A 24,342-nucleotide genomic window follows, 5' to 3' on the forward strand; every position below is an offset into this window, starting at 1 on the left:
AGTTTTTGAATTTGAATCTTAATATCAAATAGTGACCTTAGGCTTCATGGATGATATGAAGTCACAATTTAGAGGGGACTCTAGCGGTCACGTTTATGAACAAGACGATTAGAATGTGTGCAATTTACATGGGCACATTTCTTATCGCTACATAACGGTGAGCAATTTTTCGTGCTAGCTATAACCGAGACAACTTTTTCTGATAAGGTTAAGTTTATTTCGGATAAAGTCAGCAATAAAATAGGGCAGCCAGCTTGCGCAGTCATCAATTATTTGGACTTACAAATTCATTTTAGCACAAACAGTAAGGTTGCATGCATTTTCGTGGTTTATGGTCTATGAAATGAACATCGCACTAAGCACAATATCAGCCGCTAAGCAGCTCTATGAAATTGCAACCCTGGAGCTAGTTCTGTACCAACTGATGTAATTTTATTGGGCTCCATAACCGCCTTATTCGGCGCTTCGTTGCAACTACTGTAATCAGATCACGTGTACACGTCTCCAATATATAAAGGTGTTTGGCTCGAGCTCCAATTCAAACTGCACTGAACATGAAAGCATGTAAATAATTTACGACTCCAAAACAACCAGTGATTCTTGTTTACATGTTGGTTATCGATTTCGGCCAGGGCATGCACACTTATAGCAGACAATCAAAATTAAAATTTAAAATAGTTTAAAACGAAAAATTCGAAAACTACTCCTGATACAAAGAACCTGTTACGATTTAGGCGTATCCGCTTCTAAAAAAGGACTGAATATATTAAAATAAATGTTTTATTTAACTAGAACTAAAACATGGGAGGTCGTATAATTCCGAAAGCACTCGTCTTTGGTCTGCTACTGAAGATAGCAATCGATTCCGATGAACTACGTGGAGTCCGAGGTGATGTGGCCACTCACCGTGACCCGGCAGGACGTCGTCGTCCCGTGTACATCGGCGGATTCTTCCCGATTGAGGTGCCCTACTTCGCCTCCCTCCCGTCGACTGTAGAAGCGGCCATAACTCACGTGAATAATTTGACGGGAATTCTGGATGGTTTTGAGCTAAGAATGCGATGGAATTGGACGCAGGTTAGAGTTTTATGTTAGAATTAGTTTTAAATAATTTTAAAGAGCAGTTCTACTTTCGTATGTTAGTTTTTTTTTTTAAGTGAAATTAAATCAACTGGTGGATTTAATCGACAAGGGTTTGCGCTCAATTAATTCCATGGCAATAACATGTTCATTGGAGATTCTTGTCACGGGGACATGGTGCTTGAGGGATGAGGTTGCATTTTACCACAGTACATTTCTATTTTGGTATACCGAAATACCAATTATCTCGCCTGGTGTATCTCAACATGCATAAAAAACAACCTGTGAAAAAATTGACTCAATTCAAAACTGCAAGAAAGAAGCGAAACATGATGAACAACAACAACAGAAAGTCTGGGGAAATGTGATGAACTGTGTTTTTCACCAGGAGCTCTGGTGAAATGGCGCCATTTCGCCCGAAGCCTTTCTCAAAATATTTGTGTGGGTGTGTGGAAAACTACATCTTCTCTAAAACTATACATTACTTCAAAGGGTGTCGTTTCTAACAACGTTACAACTCTCTAGAGCTTTTGGAGTAGAACTGCAACAGGGTAATACCCTCCCTTTAATAGACCATTCCGAGTAGGCCTTGTCCTGTTTGTTTAATCTTTCACAAACAATGTTAGTATAATTATAACAAAACAATGTTGGTGCAAAATAAACCACCTGGAATTGCAAGAGGGCTTTGGTGTAATATGTTACTGTATGGTTATACAGTATTATATAACACCCAAGCGGATCCTTGCCATTTGATTGGAGGATTGTCCGTCACGTGATAGCAAATAAAAGTACCATTGCACGCTGAGTCACTCGCCGTGCTTTTTCGTTCCATCCGAAAAGTACCATTGCACGCTGGCACGCTGCCAGCGTGCAATGGTACTTTTCGGATGGAACGAAAAAGCTGAGTAAAAACATCACTGCGTGCGCGTGTCTTTGGTAACGCAGCAGGTGTTACTGCAAGAAGGCATAGTAAAATTACTAGCATTCGGCTTCTACAGTTGAAATTGTTTGTTTTGAAAGTTGTTTCTTTCAATCAAAATGACAAAGTTCTACTTGGATGTTATATAAAACAAATAATGAATGTTTTTCATTCGTGCAATGGTGCGAATATGTTCATTCGTTGAAAGCTGGAATGTTCCATTCAACTCGGCTCCGCCTCGTTGAATAGAACATTCCATCTTTCAACTCATGAACATATTCGCACCATTGCACTCATAAACATTCATTATGTGTATATTAGCGAACCTTGTACGTACTCAAATAGACAGTGAATGTTAAAAGGGGATGGGGAGGGAGAAGACGAAAGTAATGATCACATTATACAACCACCACGGTTTCTAATAAATCAAATAAAGTACCGTTTCCTGTATTGGAACTCGGTAAAATGTTTCACTTGAACTTCATTCTGGTGCTATTTTGGGTGATGGAAATTAGATTGGCACGTGATTAAAAATTTTCAGGAACACAGTGCCTTGGAGCGTTTGTAACCGTTTGTTATAAAATGCATATGGTTAGAAATATATTGTAAATTCAAGTAGAATACAATGATCCACACTTAATATGCCTCAAAATTGCACAGTTTTCCTTTTACCTCGTCGACTAACACGGTCGGCTATTATTATGGGAGTCAAATTGTTGACACCCATAAATGCACATTGTTGACTCCCATAAATGGCCGACCATGTTTAGTTCGCAAAGTAAAAGAAAAACTACGCAATTTCGAGGCAAATTTGTGTGGATCATTGTATTCTACTTTTAAAATATTTTCCCAATCATATACATTTTATAACAAACGGTTACAAACACTTTTTATAGACCAACTCGTCCGATCCAAGGCAACGTTTTCCTTTAAAGGCAGTGGACAGCATTGGTAATTACTCAAAATAATTGTTAGCATAAAACCTTACTTGGTAATGAGTAATGGGGAGAGGTTGGTAATATAAAACATTGTGAGAAACGGCTCCCTCTGCAGTGGAGTAGATTTCGAGAAAGAAGTAATTTTTCACGAATTTGATTTCGAGACCTCAGATTTAGAATTTGAGGTCTCGAAATCAAGCATCTGAAAACGCACAACTTCGTGTGACAAGGGTGTTTATCTCGCAACTTCGTGTGACAAGGGTGTTTATCTCGCAACTTCGCTGACCGATTGAGCTCAAATTTGCACAGGTTTGTTTTTTATGCATATGTTGGAATATATACCAAGTGAGAAGACCGGTCTTTGAAAATTACCAATAGGGTCCAGTGTCTTTAAAGAGCAGACAAAAATACAATACAAACTCTTTTTCTCGCAGTTACTTCGGCCGGTCCAAAGACGGCACTGTCAAATGAATATATGAAGAGAATGTTCGGAATGAACAAATTCAGTTTCAAATCTCTTAGAACATTGTGTTATGAGATAAAACAACATAAAATGCTTTAACATGCACATGGACAAAATGATATTTGTTTATTAGGCACATCATGAATTTTTGTTTATTAACAGGTAACATGATTCTCTTTTTAAAACCCTCCAATTTAAAAACACTCATTGACACTGTCTCTCATCATGTTGCCGGTGGCTCCACCATCTTTTAATACAACCAAAATACAATGTGAAACTGCAGTTTGATTGCTTGATAATTGCTTGCAATTCGTTATTGACCTCATCCCTTCAACATTTCATGGTTGTGGCGCTATGAAGTGAGACAATGTCCCCATTTGCTAAGGACCTTTAACGAATCAAGTGAGTTCGGCTGCTGCTTATAATGTTGGCCTTTTGCATTACACTACCTTTGTGTCGTGCACTATATAGGGTGGGCACCCAATATTTATACCGAACATCTGCGCGTTCATACTTGGGCCTAGTTTCATGGAGCTGTGCCCAATTTCATAGAATTACTTAACGGTAAGCAGATTTTCGTGCTTACTGTAGCAAGCGTATTTCACAGGTTAGCAAGAAATTAGGCGGCCATCTTGCACTTACGTACCTGACGTGAACAAAATGGTTACTTCACGTTTGCTTAAAACGTGAGTTTTTTACAACATTTTCTGACGTTCACGTTTACGTTTTTGCTCACGTAACGTGCAGTTAAAACCCCTTCCTAATCATTGATAACGAACGTCATTATTTTTCTCTAAATCTCCAGGGTAAACCCGCCAACGCTCTACGGATTCTAAACGACTTTGTTCAAGATGGTCCACCAGTCTCGATTACTTGGGGCCCGATGTTTTCCAGCGTGGCTGTGGTGGTCAATGAAGTGTTACCGCGATATGATATCGTGCAGGTAAGATAACAAACCATAATAGGAGTGTATAGGCAGAACCGTCGGGCTAATTTCCCCTATATACAAGAAGACCACACTGTTCAATTTCATGATTCCAAGCCACGTATTTCGAAAAAATCAGAAACTCAGGGCATGTGAGGAAGGGCCACATAATTGAAATCTTTTCAAAACAAACTATACGAAACTGTAAAGGGACATGGAGAATTTCATTTTCTTTTTTTCCAAACGCGTACGTACGCCATATTACCGCACACTACGCCTCGTGTAACCCGTGCGTACACACCCTCCGACCCGTGCGTACGCCGTATGCTAGAGTTGACTCAAGTCCCAATCCCGTGCCATCCCCAGGAAACTACTGTGTTGTGATGCTCTGCATCCCCAAACCTGTGCCGCATTCTCGGGCCCACATTTTGACGGCGAGCGTACCCGTATGCTACGGGTTGTTTCAGTTGGAGTGGTAGCTTAGGGACCTCTCATACGAGAGGTGGGCTTGAATCAAGTCTAGCCGTATGTCAATCCATTAGGCACACATTAATTCTACCGCGTAGTACACGTATATACGCATAACCCGGGTTAATAATTATGGATGTTTAGCTGCACGTTACGCGAGCAAAACGTGAACGTGAACATCAGAAAATGTTGTTGTTGTCACCACTTTGGGCTTATTAGGGACTCTTCGTTTTCGGCGACGGATGGTTCTGCGACGGTTGTTCAGCGAAACGTTGTCGTTTTCAGCACAACGAAGATTCATCCCAAGTACTGTCGTAGAAATTGAGGGACGACCGTCCTCAAAGCCGACGCATGCGCAGATGACGCCAAATGTCATCTTTACCGTCGCAGAACCATCCGTCGTCGAAAACGAAAAGTCCCTATTTTATGCTCACGTACGACGTCTGCACATACGGGTTACATTGGGTGCGTTCGTTTAGCTTCCCTGGGTCGACCCCGATGTGTGGCGGTTTTTTTTTTCAGGACGAACAGGACGAATTATCTGCACACGATCGTCCTGGGAAAAAAAAACCGCCACACACCGGGGTCGACCCGGGGGAGCTAAACGAATGCACCCATTAAGAGTAGGCCTACGTATAGGCTACATTATTAGTTGGGCATGTCCTATGCAGCTTCGGTATACAGACTGAATCAATTCCGTAACATACATGTCTAAGGCAACGACATATTGTGAATTGCGGCTCATATCATGAGTTTTGTATAATTAATGTACTTTTCCCTGCTTGGCCCCAGTGCAGTAAATAAATAAATAAACCAGAATAATAATATCCAGTACGGACTTGTGATCATAAAAAGCCCTTTATCACGATTGTTTGTACAGACAGTAATCGCCTCTTCAGCTACGCTCAAAGACCGCTCCCGTTACCCATTAACAGTTCAAGTATCCGTCGACGAAGATCTCTTGAATCCCGGTAGAGTTGCGTTCATAAAACGGATGGGCTGGAAGAGGGTGGCCTTGATATTTGAAGACAACGAGTATTTCAGACAGGTATGAAGCCCTGACTGCTGTCACGGGCAGATTTCACAAAGCAACAAAATCCATTAGACAAATTGTTAGTATCACCATAGTAACTTGTACTGTGACATCACAATGCAGCAACTACGATTAATTTGCAGTTACGAACAATCTATTAGCTCCCTGTGAAATCCACCCAAGGTCTCTAATTTGCGAAGTGTAGAATAGTGGAAGTTTTGGTGATATAATAAGAACACTTGCTGAGTGTTTACGGTGGTTTTCGGCAGAACAGTTTAGTTATCGGTCGCCGAATCACGGCAGTAAGGTTCGATATAATTAAAAACGAAGCCACTTGACACAATTGGTAATTGGCAATGACCAGTTTTCTCACTTAGTGTATCCCAACATATTCCAAAAATAACATTTTATTATCTGTGAAAAAGTTGACTCAAGTGGTCATCGAAGTTGCAAGAGAATGATACAAAAATTAAAACAACCCTATTGCACAAAATGCGTGTGCTTTCAGATGCATAAAAAAGGCTTCGGGCCTGAAGTATTTTATTATGTGAGTGGTAAATTACCTCTTTCTCAAAAACTACTTCAAAGGGAGTAATGTTTTATACCAGAAACAGCTTCGCTCATTACCAAGCAAGTTTCTATGCTAATAATTATTTTGAGTTTAGTATCCATTGCCTTTTATGATGATGTTTTATGACTGTTTTCTGTTAGAACATGGCGAAGTTGACGGAGTTGTTAAAGATTAATAATATAACCGTCTTGGCTACGGAGGCTGTGACTGATGCAGACCGACCTGATGAACAGATCGAGAGCTTGCGGGTAATTCAGCATCTTATAATGATAATAATAATATCGAAGTCTTATATAGCGCACGTATCTACCGAACAAGGTACTCAAGGCGCTGAGTATATCCCTTTAGTCCCTGCACCGCCCGAGTTTGCTGAAAACCAATTTCTCAAGATTCTTGCAGTAAATTACTGGAATCGTAGTTCAAATTTTAAAAGATAGCCATGGCTTAATATGTATGCACAATTGTTTACCCTTTCGGTAATATTTGTATAAAAGTACAAGTTCTCATGGGAACAATAAATGCCTCTCGTTAATAACTGCGATATCATAGCCACATTGGCTGACAGGGGCACAGTGCCCATCCTTGGCCGTCTTGGCCCCTCAGGGTTCTACCTGAGAAATCACATCAAGAAATAACTTTGACGTAACATAAATTATACATTATGAAATTGTCAAATTTAGGCCTCTTCTTCAAACAACACGATAGCCACAGTGGCTCTCCAGGGCGAAAGCCCTACGTTGCCCTCATGGCACTTTAGAAAACGTTAGGATTTAATTTGAAATTTATTCTTACAATAACAAAGATTATCTTCTTGTTACAACATTATGAATTCCTTATCATATCACCATTATGGAATTTACATGAACTCAGCTTATCACAGCTTTTGACACTTCGAGACGTTTACTAATGTCCCTCTTCACATACCGATTTTTTGCGTTAACGGTCTTCCAACGACCATGTTGCAGTATTAAATCTTCAGAGATATTGTTTTGGGACAATCGGGTGGGCCCTCCCGGGTCAACCCCGCAGTGCTCACTCGGGTGAGCCCCTGACAGGAGAGCTAATCGAACGATCACACTCGCCCTCTCGTGGTGACGGCATGCTCCTCAGGTCACCCGAGTCACCCTCTAATTAGTGCACTGGGGGCTGACCCGAGTGAGCCCCGTCAAAACTGTTCCGACGTACCGGGGAGACCGGGGTCGACCCAGGGAAGCTAAACGAACGCACCCACAATATCAACTTCTACCCACGCAGGTACACATGCATACCCCTGGGTGAAGAGAAGCAATTAGAGTAAATTGCGCAAGGAGACACCTTTCGATTGAATCTATAAACCAACATATATGGCCCTACCTTCAATCATGGAGGAAGTTTCTTCCTCCATGATTTCAATACAACACAATGCAACAGAGCAATGGATGGGCTGAGTCACACGCGGCAACTGATGCCACGCTCACCATGTTGGTGGGCAGTTAGGTTTACTTTTATTAACCATTTAGCCGCTGGACCGCTAGCTTGTGTTTGTATAGAACAAAAGGAACATCAAAAGAATCCTCGATAGTCATTATAAAGCTAATGAAGCTCATGATGATGAAATAATTTAGCTATTACCCCAACAAAACGCTCATTAGTAAACACAAAGACACTGTATTTATATATCATTCATGATAATATTGTCGAAACTCACGCCTTCGCATGTAATTAGTATAATCATTGAGTCAGATAAAAGCCTTGAAAAGCTATTGTGTCCATTTTATCCTTACAAACAAATATTCGCCATAAAAATTACCGTAGCCGTTTAACGAGAGACATTTATTGTTTTCATGTGAACTTGGACTTTTATACAAATATCAAGGTTCAAATGGTGCATAAAAATTAAGCTGTGGCTATCTTTTAAAATTTGAACTACGATTCCAGTAATTAACTGCAAGAATCTTGAAATACTAGTTTTCAGCAAACTCGGGCGGTGCAGGGACTAGAGGGTTAACGCCGCGTCGCCTAAAATGCACACCTCACTGCATAACGCACGGCATAGAGTTGTTATATGAAAACGCACAGTGAAATTACCCACCAGTATGGCGCATTCAAGATTTTTTCTGATGATGACGTCAGGCGAAATGGGTCAATACTCAAAACCTAGCAGGATGGAGGCATAAAATTAAATTTCTTCAAACTTCAACTCGGTGCCTGACTATTCCAAAAACCCATTAGTCGTTGGTTGATGGGGCACAATTTCAGCGACTTAAAATATTAATATGACAAATATAAATTACAAGGGATTTTATTTTTTTTTACCTATGAAAGCCGCTGTACAACTTGTCTTCAGGCTAAGAAGCTTTCCCTTAATCCGAGGGCAAGAATGGGAAATTGCTTTTTGGACAAAACCCCTGCAAGATATTTTTTTTCTGAAATGGCATGAGCACTTAAATGCAGGGACATTAGTTGATTTGTGTCAACCTAATGCCGAGTCTAAATGCACAACTATAAAGAAAGCTTCAATAAAAGTCACATGTGAACAATTGACCTAAAAACAGTTTGTTAAGACTTCATAAAACAGCAAAACAAGGTCAAGGGTTTTATACAAGAACTTTGAATCGACCACGCGGTGTAATGTAAGGTAGCAGCATCCATATGTCGCAGCATTATTTGCGAACGGACAACAACCTTGCATTTTGTTTTGTTCGAGAAACGATTCATGCATGAGTTAATTGTTTCAGAGACTCAATATGTGTTTGGGTCCAAACAAACTATATTATTTTGAAGGGAATCTTGTCTACTAAAATGTAAATATGGAGGTTTCGTCATTATGACGTCATACGCTACTCTATTCGCTATCCGTTATACGTGCAGGCGACAGTGATATTCTGCTTGCTAACTCGTAAAGTAGGAAACGGAGATATCTAAACGTATGCGTATGCGTATCCGTTCGCGTGCGAAACCTCCCGTTCATATACAAACTGCTGCATACAGCCTGTCTTTAAAGCCATTGGACCCTTTCGGTAAACAGTATTGTCCAAGGCCCACACTTCGTGTACCACAACTTCTATATCAAATAACAAACCTGTGAAAATTTAGGCTCAATCGGTCATCGGAGTCGGGAGAAAATAACGGGAAAACCCACCCTTGTTTCCGCGCGTTTCGCCGTGTCATGACATGTGTTTAAAATAAATCCATAAAGAGAATTGATATTGTTTTGCTGTTTTCTCAAAAAGTAACGCATTTCATGGAATAATATTTCAAGAGAAGTCTTTCACCACTACCTTCTGCAAACCCTATAAGCTATTTGTAAATCTGTGAACTTTTTTTTGTCCTGAACCGAAAGGGTCCAATGGCTTTAACCAAGAGCCTGTCTTTTACCAAGTAATTGTTTTTGGTATTTTTTGGAGTATTTACATTCGTGAAGTTTCTGTCATTTTGTCTTAATGTTTGTCGTTTACTGTTTCTTGTACCCTAAGCCTATGATATAAAACTGTTAGTTTGTTAACAAATTTTGCCAGTGGAAATCGAATTTGTATCTATTATTAAAATGTGGACCAGGAGCCTTCCCCAGAGGTAAGGAAGATATGGTGCGATAATTATCATCAAATAAGTAGTTAATACTAGATAGAGCTGGAATGGGAAAATCACATGTGGGAGGGTCTTCACAAGCAGGGACATCAGCAGAGAAAACTGAAGTAAAATAAGTATTAAAAGCACAAGCTATTTCATGGGGTTGACTAGTGTATGGGCATCATGTTTAAAAGACAATAATATGGGGTAGGTGATCGTTTTCCAATTACGAACAAAAGATAAAAAACGTTTTTTGTTGTTGTTATCCTTTGATGAAAATAAAAGCAATCGAAATCGAATCTAACCATTACCTTTAAAATCTCGGGGGGATTTAACGCCGAGGAAACAAGTAGCAACCTAAGATTTATGATATCTTCGTTGGTTCCCAGAGGCATGATGCTAGAGTGATCTTCACGGGCTTCTACCCCGAAGTAGCCGTCAAGCTATTTTGTAAGGTAATCCTCCTTTTAGATCAATTCAGTCAATTAAATAGTTCACACCCTGGAGACATGAAACTGTCTACTCTAAAAACTCTACACGGATTTAGATCCCGTGTGGCCTACACATTTCTGTGTCAGGTCAGTTTCACAAAAGAACGATGTCAAAAAAATCCAGAAATAATTTAAACTGACGCAACAGAATCGTAGCAAAAGTCTCAGTTTGACCAGTTTCCTGGCAGCCTGACCCCAAAATGGTCAGCCCCACTGGGACCCGAGTTCTGTGTTTGTTCTCCTGTGTGATTCTTGTGAGTAGAGGCCATTTCCGAACTAGCGGCTACGTCTTCAATTGCAGCCGCCAATTAGTAAGCGGCCTTTGGTAGTATACTATCAGTTACTAGTCAGAACCCTTTTTTTGATAGTGATGTTCAATGATGATTATAATCATGCAGACAGGAAACATGACACAGAGGGTGGTACATCTCTTTGTAAAGATACATTCACTTTACGTGTATACGTTTGTGTTCATTCAAACCTACTTTATTTTCACAAAACAGCAAAAGAGACATACATGTTTTCAGCCCCTTTTTTATACTGCTTCGGGTTTAAATGTACAGCCCACATTTTCAACACAGGTGCCAAAGTTCATCTTCAGTTTCGCTGGGACAAATTTCGGCTAACACCCCTCCTCGCGGGTCGATTCCTCCCTTTTCAATACCAGGTTTTCAAAGCTAATCTCTACGGAGAAAAATACGTATGGATCTTACTGGGCTGGTACCCTGACGGCTGGTGGAGTGATGCATCCGACGTGCCTTGTACCAATGAGGAATTCCTATCGACGTTGGATCTGCATATCTCTTTTGACGGGGACCAGGCTATTGATGACGTAGCACTCATTGACTTCAACGGTGTGGTGAGTTTTGTTCTGTAATTTTCATACAATGAGATAACAGTTATAGTTTAGACGATGTGACCTCTGACGTCACACGGAAACCATAACATGATTCGCGCGCATACCGCCGGGCAAAACTCTTGTGTTTTGGCAGCCACCTAAAAAGTGTTATGCAATCTTACTATGACTACGTGTCTTTTTGCCCGGCGAAACATGACGTTTACAGTGTTTTTTCAACAGAGGGCGGTTTGAATGTAAACATAGGTCACATCGTCTGTAGAGATTTATTTAACTGCTAAATTTATTCCATGTTGAGCTTATTGGTACAAACTTCTTTCTTTTGTAATAAATTGAAACATACTAGGCCCTTTTCGAAACTCCGGCTACGGATTTTGGATTCGGCTCCAGGCTACCTGCTCTCGTTTGAAGCCCTGGGCACGTACGCAAATCACGCACCATAATAATTGTGAAAACAACCGCGGGGCCAAGCTAGCCTGAGCCGAATCTGGAGCGAAAGCCATGGTTTCGAAAAGGGCTTTTTATAGGCTGAGTGGTTTAAATGGTCTGGCCCATCTTACTGCAGTGTGAATCAGTACAAATCATGCGAATGAAGAAGAGAACGCGACAACATATTTTTGTTTTCTTTTTTAAATATTTTTTATTATTTTAGAAACCCTACCCGGAGCAGCTTCAATACCTGGAAGCCCTACATAACATGGAGGATAACTCACGTGACATCTACGCCTACGACTGTTTGATGACAATGGCTCTGGCACTCAATGCATCAATAGCTGATCTGGAGAAGCTGACTCCACCCAGAGGACTGGACGAGTTTAGCTACGGAGATGACGAAATGGCGGGAATTCTGTTGAGGAACGTTTTGAAGACAGAGTTTAATGGACTCACAGTAAGAATCGAAATGTATAACGTTGGCACTATTAACGCATGAGCATAGTTTCTCCAAATGAGTATAATTGAGTTACTCTCGGATCAACTGGGTCCTCTTGAGTTAAACACTCTCAAAACTCCTTGGTCAGAATTGACCTTAATTCCAGGGGATCTAATCCATGGCTGGGTCAGAATTGACCCGGGTCCCAAGAGATCTGACCCATGGCTGAGTCAGGCTGACCGGAAACAGATTGACAAAATTGGACAAAATTTGACAAATTTCCTTGAAATAATGACACATCAGAATCCGGGTTATGTTGAAACACAACAAAGGCGGACCTAATTGGGAATTAGGGTCAAATTTTTAAGGTGACGCCTGAACGAACCCGGTGGTGTCGCAATTCGACGTTTCAATCAATGTACTCTGAATGTCTTCCGGAGAAAAGTAGTATGTTTTTTTTCGCAGTTTGGATGTAAACAAGTAACTGTTTTGTACCCCATGAAGCACCGCAGAGAGTTTTGATTTTAACAATGATTTCAATGTTTTCATCCGGCCAGGATCACGTTGTGATTGGCGAAGAGGGGGTGCGTCACAGCATAGTTTACGTCGAACAATTCCAAGGTTTGTGCAAGGCTTCATTCAAAAAGGATCAAATGAAATTCGTTTCCATTGTGAAAAAGATTGTCTGTTTTGAAGAGACATATTGCATTCTGCAACTTCGATTACAAAATCGCCCCTTTACAAAGTCACCCCTTCGAAAGTCAACCCCTTGCAAAGTCACCCCCCTTACAAAGTCACCCCCTTACAAAGTCGCCCCCATGACAAAGTCACCAACTTACAAAGTCACCCCCTTACAAAGTCACCACTTCGAATTGAGCCCAAGTCTTCACAAGTTTGTTATTTTATATCATGGCATACACCAAATGAGAATACTGAACATTGACAATAATATTACAAAAGATGTCCCGTGCCTTAAATTGTCATTCTCATTCTAATTTCAGTTGGTCGACCAGTGCGAATCGCTATCCACAATGCCGAAGATGGTGAATATATCGAAGTCACCGACACGAACATTATCTGGAAAGGTTGAACTTTAATTATTCTCACAATACGGTAGCTCTGTAATAGACTTGTTCACGATGTGGCCATTTTGATTGTACTCCATTCCAACCAAGCTGAGGCTGGACGAAATAATAGTCTGGTGCCATGTTTGCGCGACGAATGTTAGCATTTTATTACTGTTATGGAAACAGTGAACATGACCAAGATGGTGACAGCGTGATGAAAGTCTATTAGCCTTGTCAGCAGTCAATAATGTTTTCAAAAATGATACCGCGGGTGTCATGGCCGAGTGATTTCATGGTCATGAGCAGCCGATGAAATTGGGCCCCGGTGGTTAAGTCTTCGGAGTGTGGGTTCGAATCCTGGTCGTGACACATGTGTACTTGAGCAAGCAATTCACTATTGTTTCACTGCACCAGAGGTATAAATGGGTATCTGCGAGGGTAGTTACTGATAATTATTGTGTATGAAAGGCATTTGGGCGACGCAACAGCCCGTTGCAGTGTCTTCCCCAGGGAGCTGAGAAAGATTTAAACAATGATATTGGACCAAGCAAAGGGCCATATACAAATGTCAGTGCATTGATATTTTATTGTATTAATGCGCTATATTAGAACTAGGTATTATTGTTATTATATGGAGACTGAATTTAAAATATTTGTTAACAAAAACAAAAGACTGTCATTTGTAATCTGAACAGACAAGAGAATCAACTCTGATATTTCAGCGGCATAAATAAATAAATAATAAAGTCTAGTTTAATCAGGTTCTTTAATCAATTAAATTTTTTAAGCCCACACGCAGGTCCAATATTGCCTTTTAATTTTGAGGGATGACTAAATAAAACGCAGTTTTCAAGCGAGTAATTCAAGGTAAAGATAGAATTTCTAAACATCATAAAAAAATTATTTAAAAAAACAGTTGTATTGTATATTTTTTCAAGGTCCTAACCGACCGGTTGATGGAAAGACGGAACTGCCGGAGATCGTTCGGATTTCGACCCCTTTCAAGGTTGCGATTTTCACCGTGGCTGGCGGAGGAGTTTTCCTTGCCTTGCTGTTTCTTGTGCTTAATGTAGCTTTACGAAATCGAAGGTTTGTTGAAACCCGTCCAAAATTACAATTTTGTTTGACTTGTGTTTGGGTTAAAATGTGCATTGTACCGTCTAGTCGAAACAATTCAGGGGATGTTCTCTTTGTGAGCATCAGTTATCAGAAGTTCAGTTTGCTTGTTTAAAACTAAATTTTATACCCTTACTCGTGTGAGCAGATGAGTACATAATTATTATGTTTGCTGACTTGATTACATTTTCTTTCAAAGGGCTGTGAAGATTTCAAGTCCACAGATCAACAATCTGATCGTCTTGGGCTGTCTTCTCCTCTATTCTTCGGTTTTTGTGTCTGGTGTGGACACACATGCCTTTTCAGACACAGTCTTTCTGATTCTTTGCCACGTAAGTAAAATCTAAACTTGTCAAGGTATCGTACGGTGTCTGTAAAGGCATGGGACATTAGTGGTAATATTACTCAAAATAGTTGTTAGCATAAAACCTAATTACTTGCTAATGTGTATTGGAGAGCTGTTGATAGTATAAACCATTGTGAGAATCGACTCCCTCTGAAGTATGGTAGTTTTCGAGAAAGAGGTAAGTTTCCACGAATTTAATTTCGGGAGACCTCAGATTTGAGGTCCCGTTATCAAGCATCTGAAAGCACACAACTTCGTATGACAAGGGTGTTTTTCTTTTTTTGTTATTATCTCGTAACTTCGACGACCAATTGAGTTCAAATTTTCGTAGGTTTATTATTTTGTGCAGATTTGAGATACACCAAGTGAGAAGACTGGTAATTGACAATTACCAAAGGTGTCCAGTGTCTTTAAAGAACACTTTAGAACGTTTATGCACTCTGATTGGTCGAAGACTAGTTAAGTGATATGTACTGTCCAATACGTTACCAACACCTTTAGTTTGAAAACTTACCCAAGTTGATGCATTAGGCCTGTCAGTACTAGTCCCGAGAGATTGCACCTTCCGGAAACAGCGCCACTTTGCCAGCCTGGAATTTGTAGTTTTCACAAAGCGAAGTTTTCACAAAATTAAAACAATGTTTTTTGGTTTTTACAGTTGAAAGTGGTGCTGGTGTGTGTTGGTATCTCCTTGTCATTTGGCTCGCTTCTTATGAAGACCTACCGAATCTTCGCCATCTTCCAGAAGGCTGTGGCGAAATTCAAGCAAATTGTGAGTGAAATTATTAGACCTTTATCATGGTGCAGCCATCTTGAATTTCTTCCGTTGATATCATTGTTATCGAACCGAGGCTGGAAGACTAATAAAATAGCCTGGTTCCTATTTGCAAAATAATTATAGCATTGATTATTGTTATTCGATACCAGGAACATGACCAAACTAGGAGGCAGCATGATAAAGGTCTATTAAACATTAACGGGAATTACGACAATAGAGGGCGCTAAATGGCTTTCAAGGGACGAAAACACCAGAGATATCAGAAATAACTGTCACCAAACTCACATTTTGAATAATGGAGTCTTCATCATAACTTTTGTATGTAAATCATTATTTTACAGGATCTGCCAGATAAAAAGTTGATAGGATTTGTAATGCTGCTAGTGTTGTTAGATGGCGTCATCATGACGTTATGGGCTGTCTTTGGACAGTTGACGGTGAATACGTTTCTGCTCGAACCAAAGGTAAGTTCTGCTGGTGTGGCAGGAGAGTCTGTTCCCCAGGAAATTCTGCCCCCCCCCCCATCCCCACCCATAGGGCAAACTGTGTACATTCTGATAGCGTCCTCTTTTGAATCATCCTACCCAGCCCATAGATTATTGTAAACATTATAGTAATTAACACACGATTCATAGCTTCAATTGCCGAATCCTTCTTTCAGCTCTCAGAAACCGCCAGTCCACAGAGTGAAATTTTCATCGTACCAAAATTGCGCCAGTGTGGCTCCGTGTACGACATCTATTTCAGTAGCGCCCTGTACGGCGTTAAGGGCTTTCTACTCGTCTTCGGTATTTTCTTGGCGTGGGAGACTAAGAATGTGAACGTTAAAGGACTGGATGACAGTAAGATTTGATTTTTGTTTTTAGAGCAGAGAGTTTTTATGATTGAATGCACCCACGAGGTGAAATAATAAATACAAAGTAATATTCTTATTGAAAATGTTCACATCATGGTGATTATTAATTGACTTTAGAAAATCTGTTAAATAAATTCAAGGAACATTCTCTTGCGTTCAAATGCCAATATTTTCCGAGTTTTTTTGTTTTGTTATGGTGTCGAGTAAAGAGGTATGTAATCTACAAAAGGAAAAAAGTGGGGCGGGCGTCTAAAGATTAAGTCCTGCCTGATTTCCCCCGATTTTATCAGCGTGTCTATGACCGTCTTGGGTCATTTGAAAGGGATGGTGTTCCCAACAAAAATGCACTACACGCTAAAAGTAAAACGGTCAGGAGACATCCGACGGTGTACGTTTGTGATTTTGTTTATTGCGTCACGGAAAAAAACAAAAAAAAAACAGCATTCACAATAATTGTTTGTAAACACTTTGTTAATCTGTTTTCAGGTAAATACATCGCCCTTTCAGTTTACGTGGTGGGTTTAACCATTGTCTTAGCTGTACCAACCCTACAAGTCTTCATTAACAATACGGACATACATTTCTGCATCTACGGAACCGCCGTAGTGTTCGCCAATACCGTCGTCTTGTGTTTGGTCTTTGTCCCCAAGGTATGACAATTTTTGCCCATTTCTATTTAGCTGTTCAGCTTGTTCAGCCTTGGAGAAAGACATTGCTAGGCTCAAAACGTCAGGCCATTTGCATTTTAACATTAAATTCTGGTTGATAATGGGAGACTTTGGGACGCTAGGTGGCAGCAGACTTACCAGGTAAGTTTCCATTGTTTATGTAGTTCTGCGCTTGCGCGCATGACCGAGAACAGTGGATTTTACTTGGTAAGTCTGCTGCCACCAAGTGTGCCAAAAGTCTCCCATTGTATACCAGCTGCAAATTAATGTGCATTTTATACTGAGTTGACCTTTCTCTTTGTCTTTCTATGTCATCATCAGTTTGCCCTTTGCTACACATCACGTGGGAGTCAGCTACGCATCAGCATGATGGACACAGCAGGCAGCAGCAGCGCCCATCAGTCTACCAATCTATCTTTGTATGCCTCTACCAGGGAGGACAGGAACCGCCTTGCCGACCTCCAGCGGACACTTGCAGAGGTATACAAATTATATGATACCAGAGTAATGTATCAATAGTGAAATAAAAAAACAATGCCATAAGGACTTGAAAGGTTTGTTTTCGGAAAACGTGACTTATTTTTGAAATCATTTATCACTTTCAGTAAAACTTACTGAAGCATTGTTATGTTAATTTGCTTTGTTTTGCAGAAGAGAGCGAGTCTTTCCAAGCTACTCCTCGAGTACCACGCATGCGCGAAATAACTACCACACACGTCCTAGTACCACACCACGCCCTCTGTTGATTATGCACCCGTAACAGTTTGAGAAACAACGTTCGTTGATAGGGATGCTGATGACGATCTGCAGTTTGGGATTTTTTTATGACCACGATCCTGCCATAACATTCTCATTAGATAATTAAAAGTCAATTATCAGGCAAACTATATGCAAATTGTATGCAGATTACAGTGTTTGTAAAACAGTTATAGTGTATAATCTCTTTCACAATTAAAGTCTGGACACTATTGGTAATTGTCAACGACTAGCCTTCACAGTTTGTGTATCTCAACATATGCATAAAAATAACAAACCTGTGAAAATTTGAGCTCAATCGGTCATCGAACTTGCGAGATAATAATGAAAGAAAAAACACCCTTGTCACTCAAAGTTGTGTGCGTTAATTAGATGGGTGATTTCGAGACCTCAAGTTCTAAATCTGAGGTCTCAAATGGTCATAATTTTATTTTCTTCCATATTTTAAATTATTAACAATTTCCATATTCTCCCATCCACTTCCATATTTCCAGATCCCTACTCACACAGAGCAATGCAAAAAACCCAACACACTATCTCAAACAAACCACGCCCACCCCAACACAAATTCAAAAAATATCTGTCATAACGCCATGGCCCATGGTCTAAAAACAGTTCACACTGTCACAGCTAGCTCGTCGGGCTCGTGCGTGTATTTCGAATTCACCGCCACGCCGGACGTTCAGTATTAACTGGACAGAAGTTTTGCTTTATTTGTACCGTTTTGAAAAGCCAGGAAGTCTTCTAGTGATGCTATAACTACTTATCAACTCACCTTAATCATTTTGCCGTCTTTTGTCCGCCAAAATTACCTTACAAATGCAGAAAACGGCAGAGCAAACACAAAGTCTTGGGCGGTCAGCCATTTTGTTTGTCATGTGGACATGCGCCAGGCACAGCCATAATAAATGGACACTCTGTATGGGGGAATTATTTGTTGTGTGTGAAGCAAAATAAAAAATAAAACAAATTTGTTGACGAGTTTGCATAACTTTTCGGGTTTAAATAATTGATTTGAATGATCTCTTCAAGATTGAAGACTTTGAAATGATGGTTGGGGAAAAAGTAGCTTTAAGATTCACTCGGCCCTTAGATGAACACCCCGTCAAAGAATGGAAGATACAACTCTTTCCTCCTCAGAGGAAAGGTCAGAGGTTGTGATAAATCAGTAATGTTATGTGAAGGGTTGCCCGGGAGAGCAGCAGGGGTTACTTTGGACAGGGAGTAGGGGCGTGCCCTTACCTTTGTGGGGTCGGACAACAACATAACAATAGGAGACTTTCCAACGCTAGGTGGCAGCAGACATACCGGGTAAATTTCCATTGTTTACGTAGTTCTGAACATGCGCATAATTCTGAGAACAATGGATTTACCCGGTAAGTCTGCTGCCCTCTATCGTCCCAGAAAGTCTCCCATTGAGCCACACAAAGCCAAGAACAAAGGACCCACAATGAAGGTCCTTAGAAAAGGGACCATAGGTTGCCCAATGCAGCCATGAATCCACAAACCCGATTTGCCGGTGTTTTTTTACTGTTGGGGCAGGGGATATTATTGTTATAGAAATACTGTGTTTATAATCATTCGACACTATAGAGCCCCAATTCATATAAAGCTGTTGTCGCTTAGCAAGAAGTGTGGTACCAATCACAGCAATGTAAACTGTCATATGATGTATTTTGGGTAGTAACCTCAGTATTTCTACTAAGCATATATATGTCTGTGCTTAATAGCAAGTGTTTATCTTAGATGGTTAAACAAATTGGGCCATGGTCGTGATTGAACCATAAGATTGTGTTTTACCAACGGAACCATTTTTAACCACTGGTCCCAAATTCAAATAAGCAGAAAATATTCCATAACAATGTTCAGCTAAGCGAACATGAGCAGGATACCAGTCACAAACTGTACATGTGACAATTAGGTATTTTGACTGGTAATCTTATTGAGCATAATTATGAAATTGGGTCGAGGTCTTGGAGCATTTTTGTTCCTATTAATGTTGTTGTTTTTATAATCATCATGTTCTGATTGGTTTAAACTTGATGACGTGTGGTGCTACAAAATATCAACGCCTCTCTCTGACTCAAAAGTAAATTATCACAAGTTTTACGCATAATTATACGTTAATATTGATGATCAGTCATCAATATCATTTATTCATGTACACATTGACTCCGCCCAAGATGAGGTATTCAACTCACTCACAGGCAAGATAAAAAACATTAAGCAAATACATTATTCATGAGCACCTTATAAATATGTATATGTTATTTGCATAATGGTACAGCTTTGCATAAGTCTGAACATCAGAAACAAAAACCTTAAAAAATACAAATTTCACTTCAGGGAACCCAGGGTCATTTCAAAGAGACTTAAACCTGCATTGCAGACTTACAAAATAAATACTGCCACAAAGTTCTTGCAGCTTGTTATGAAGTAAAATCCAATTTGACCCCCACCCCTAAAAAACACCCAGATATATAAAACAAAAACTTGTTACCAAATGTTAACTATTGAATGGAAAATTTGAAGGCAAACTTTAAGGATTTCCAACAAAATATTTTCTTTCCATCATAAAGGAAACAAATGGAAAAGAGCTCCCCCTCCCCCCCCAAAAAAAAAAATAAATAAATAAAAAAAAATAAAGAAAGAAAGAAAGAAATATTAATAAAAAATAAAAATAAAATAATAATAAATTAAATAAAAAAATAATAATAAAAAAGTAAAATGTTTAATTCTGATTATGTGCAAAGTTGGCATTAATCTCAATTCATATCGGGCATCATTTTCTGTATTTTTCATATCTTTACTACATGCAAAAATGGTCAATGTAATATACATGATACTATATGTATGTAAGTAATACACAATTATCTATACATATGTACATGTTCATACAAAGCCTACTGTTTTATAAATGATGCATAAAAGTTAATTTTATAGCATGATTTTAATAATATTAAAAATGACAACGGTCTTGCATTGGGGGTAATTTCAAAAATCCTCATTTGAAAACTTGGATTTCCGAACTAAAGTATCTATCTTCAAATGAAAATGTGACTTTCCCTTAAACTTCAGGCCCTTAAGAAAGTTTCAGTAAATAACAAACCAATTGTTTGCCATGCCACCAGTTATAAATAAAAAACTCTACAACAATAAATACGTTTACAGCCTCGTGCCCTGTAGCTACTATTTATATATTGAACGGCTGACTACAGAACAAATTATGATTGGAAACAAATTTCAGAAGTTTTCTCTTTTACGAAAATTGTTTTTTAAACGAATACTTCATACAAATTCCTGTGCATAAATATTTACAGCTTTATTATTGTCTATTAAAACAGATTTGTTTTTTAAAAATGTATTTAGCATTTTCATGATTTGCATTTTCAGTGTGGTAGCTGCATGCATCATATAGTCAAGTAAAACCTTGCTATCAATATTCATTGAAAAGCAGTGACCAATCCAATCATCCCTTTCCTCTTTTGAATATTCATGAGCAAATTTCAGCCAATAACAACATTGAAATTCATGTCATTGAGCGATCTGTTGTTCTTTCTATTTACACATTTTCCTAGGTCAGCTAAAACATATTCCAGATGGATATATAAGACACTAAAACAAGTCACCCTCTCCAGTTTAATTTCTACAATTAATTAAAAACAATCGATTAAAAAATAATAATACTTATTTGTTTACCCTTGCCAACAAAGAAGGCCGCAGAAACAACACTTGAAGACATTCTCGAACTGTCGATTCCCATTAACACAATAAAAGTTATAGAAACAGAAAACATAGCAAGGTGATTCAAACTTGTTTCAAAACTATCTTTAGACTCAGTATTTAGGGGATATAAAGAAAAACATTCATAATGGCCGTGGAAAACTCTAAAATTCCACACCAATCGACCAAATTGTTTTGATTAATAATTTGGGGCTAATATACCCAAAAGGGCCAAATTGCAAGGAGCTCCCCAGCAAGCTAGCGTGCCCTTTTCCTTGCTTATTACGCGGTTAGCAGTGTTTATAACATTTCTGCTTATGGCCACTTCGTAGGCAGAACAAATTCTGCATACAGGCTTTACACAATTGACCCACAACCAAGTAAAATTTACTTGGTCTTTAATGACAAGTCTTTCCCAACTGAAGCTTACAGACAAATGAGGTAAGTAGGTATGAGAGAAGCTGTGTCCAAAGATAAAATATGATTTCCCACATTTTTAACCTTCACAATTCAACTCTAAAAATTCCGGACTTCTCCCTCTTTCACACAACCAGGAAACGTCTCTCTCCGAATAGAATACAATAAAAAATATATAAACTTTTCATTATAAGTATTTTTTGTAATGGTTTTAAAAATTTTGTTTGTTTTTTACACTTTAATCTTAATATATCTGCTATATGTACAAATCCATATGGTATAGTACTAAAATGACGACTCTGGGACTTTTCTTGTTGCGTCGTGATCTTTTAAAATAAAATAGAGTATGCTCGATGACTTAACCCTAAGAAATAGTCCAGTTGTTTGTCCGTCAAGTGATTTCGTTTCCTACTATGGTTGGTAAAAGCAGCATTCTGGCAGAGGTAACCCGTTGGAACCCTACAAAAAACAAAAATATTTGAAATGACTTAAGAAAGATGGAAACACGTACATCGTAAGCATTTATGGTCACATTAAGTATGAACAGTTTGACATGCAAATTTGGAAAGATAATGTATGAACTAGAGATGTAAGCTTCTATTTCGAGGTTATTTTTTAAAAGTTTTCTTCAACTTAGCTCGGAGGCCAAGGCAGGGTCCTCCAAACCCGTAACAGAAATTGCCAAGTTGACAAGGCAAGGTATGGACTTGTCTGTGCTTATGGGAGCAAAGAAATCCACAGTAAACGCAATGGTTATTTAGCAAACCAGCTATCTTTACAGGGGCTGCCACATTTCGCTTGAGCACACACATACTTAGCCCCTTTCACACTACTGTATTCCCCACCCAGGGGAAAGCCCTGGGAATACTGATTGGCCCATTCACACTTGGATTGCTTGACCCATGATCTACCCCAGCAAAGGGCTTTGCTGATATTATTTTATTTGGTCTTTTTGTTTTGCCTTTTTAGTTTTTTATTGTTAGGAACACTGAGCAATCTTTGATTGATAATGCGCCTTATAAATGCTGTTTATTATTATTATTATTATTATTATTATACACCCAGGCAATAACCACCCCTGCCCTGGAGTAGGGGCAAGTGTTAAAAAAGACCTTGGGTATTCTCTTGAAACACGCAACTGAAACCTTGTGGAATAAGGATCTAGGAGAGGAAAGTGTGAAAGTGCCCGGATGTAACTCACAGGGCTAAGTATAGTTTGAAAAGAGCTCTTCATGTTTCTTATAGAAATTTGGCGCTAATCCTAAAAAGTAGAGAGTAGTGACCAAAAGCAAAGAATTATGCAGAAAGCAGAGTTATGAAATGTTGCCCTTTATCTACGGAGAGAAGGGAAAAGACAAATCAGAGGAGATTTCAATATGTGTTCATGCATGAGAGAGAGAAAGACTAAGTAACAGTGGCAGCCCAACATGTATGTAAAGAAAATGTTGTCAATGAACACTGTACATTGATGTCATTCCGCCTTGGTCTTAGAGGAAAAAGGATGATAGAACAATGGAAACGCGCAGCTATGTCTACACAGCGCACAGCATGGAGGCCTATCCTCCTGTTACCTGTAAGTGAGGGCGCCCTACTCGAATGACATCATATGCATCAGGGTTAAATTTCACAAAGCACTTAAGATTCAACGTAAGATGAATGGTCAATATCAACATCGTGATTTCTTTTTTGACACCGCAGTTTTCTTAACAATGACTCACCTCAGACAAATCTTTGCTCTTTGTAAAATTAAAACCTGCCACCGTTTTTCACGAAAACATACGCAATTGCTTAAGTCCCTTGCACAACATTTATTGCTTAGGTTTGTTTGTTTGTTTGTTTGTTTGTTTAGACGATCTTCCCAACAAGGGAACTAAGCAAACTCTCACAAGGGAATAAAAACACCAAGCTGGCACCAGCCAATCTCACTCATAATAGACATTGGTTTAACGTCTATGATTATGAAGTGCACAAATCAAGAAATTGTCATTCAGTAACTAAACGACGGTGCAAATGGACTTATGCAGTTGCATGAAGTTTCATAAAATCGGACACAGCCTTAAGGACAAGTCACATTGCAGTGCTAACAAAAACGATAACGATCACGACGCAAAGAGAACGCATTCTATTGGTTGAATGAGCGTGTGCGTATTCTGCGTGGAGCAATTCAACCAATAGAATGCGTTCTATTTGCGTCGTGATCATTATCGCTTTTGTTATCGCTGCAGTGTGACTCGGCCTTTAGAATGTATGAATTCCCTATCCCATCACCAGACTATAAATGAGGTAGTCACCAGACTGACAGGAGTACATACAACAAGAACAGAGAATGAAGGCTCAACAATGACAGTTAGTACAAAAGAGTTGATAGAGGTTTTTTGTTTTATGTGAAGTCACTAAACGGATCTGCCATATTGCCAGCCAGAGTTTGATCTTAATTGAATCTGATGAAAC

The 24,342-nt window shown here is 39.3% G+C and overlaps 2 protein-coding genes across 2 annotated transcripts in view; one reads left to right on the forward strand and one right to left on the reverse strand.

Moving 5' to 3' along the window:
• The first annotated feature begins 801 nt into the window (after positions 1-801).
• Positions 802-17,913, forward strand: LOC117303941 (gamma-aminobutyric acid type B receptor subunit 2-like). Its single transcript, XM_033788409.1, has 17 exons — positions 802-1,077; positions 4,206-4,343; positions 5,674-5,841; positions 6,538-6,645; positions 10,336-10,401; positions 11,105-11,296; positions 11,946-12,182; positions 12,722-12,785; positions 13,166-13,249; positions 14,170-14,320; positions 14,547-14,679; positions 15,352-15,465; positions 15,813-15,935; positions 16,133-16,313; positions 16,814-16,977; positions 17,317-17,475; positions 17,647-17,913. Exons 1-17 carry the CDS (start codon positions 802-804, stop codon positions 17,698-17,700), a joined length of 2,412 nt encoding a protein of 803 aa, XP_033644300.1. The 3' UTR covers positions 17,701-17,913.
• Positions 17,914-19,867: 1,954 nt separating this feature from the next.
• The window catches only part of LOC117303942 (collagen alpha-2(V) chain-like), a 36,582-nt gene continuing 32,107 nt past the window's right edge, over positions 19,868-24,342 (reverse strand). The window contains exon 28 of the mRNA XM_033788410.1: positions 19,868-22,350. Coding sequence (XP_033644301.1) covers positions 22,303-22,350 — 48 coding nt within the window. The 3' untranslated portion in view covers positions 19,868-22,302. The remainder of the gene's footprint in view (positions 22,351-24,342) is intronic.

This window comes from Asterias rubens, chromosome 20 (genome assembly GCF_902459465.1).
Source record: "Asterias rubens chromosome 20, eAstRub1.3, whole genome shotgun sequence".
Lineage (NCBI taxonomy): Eukaryota > Metazoa > Echinodermata > Asteroidea > Forcipulatida > Asteriidae > Asterias > Asterias rubens.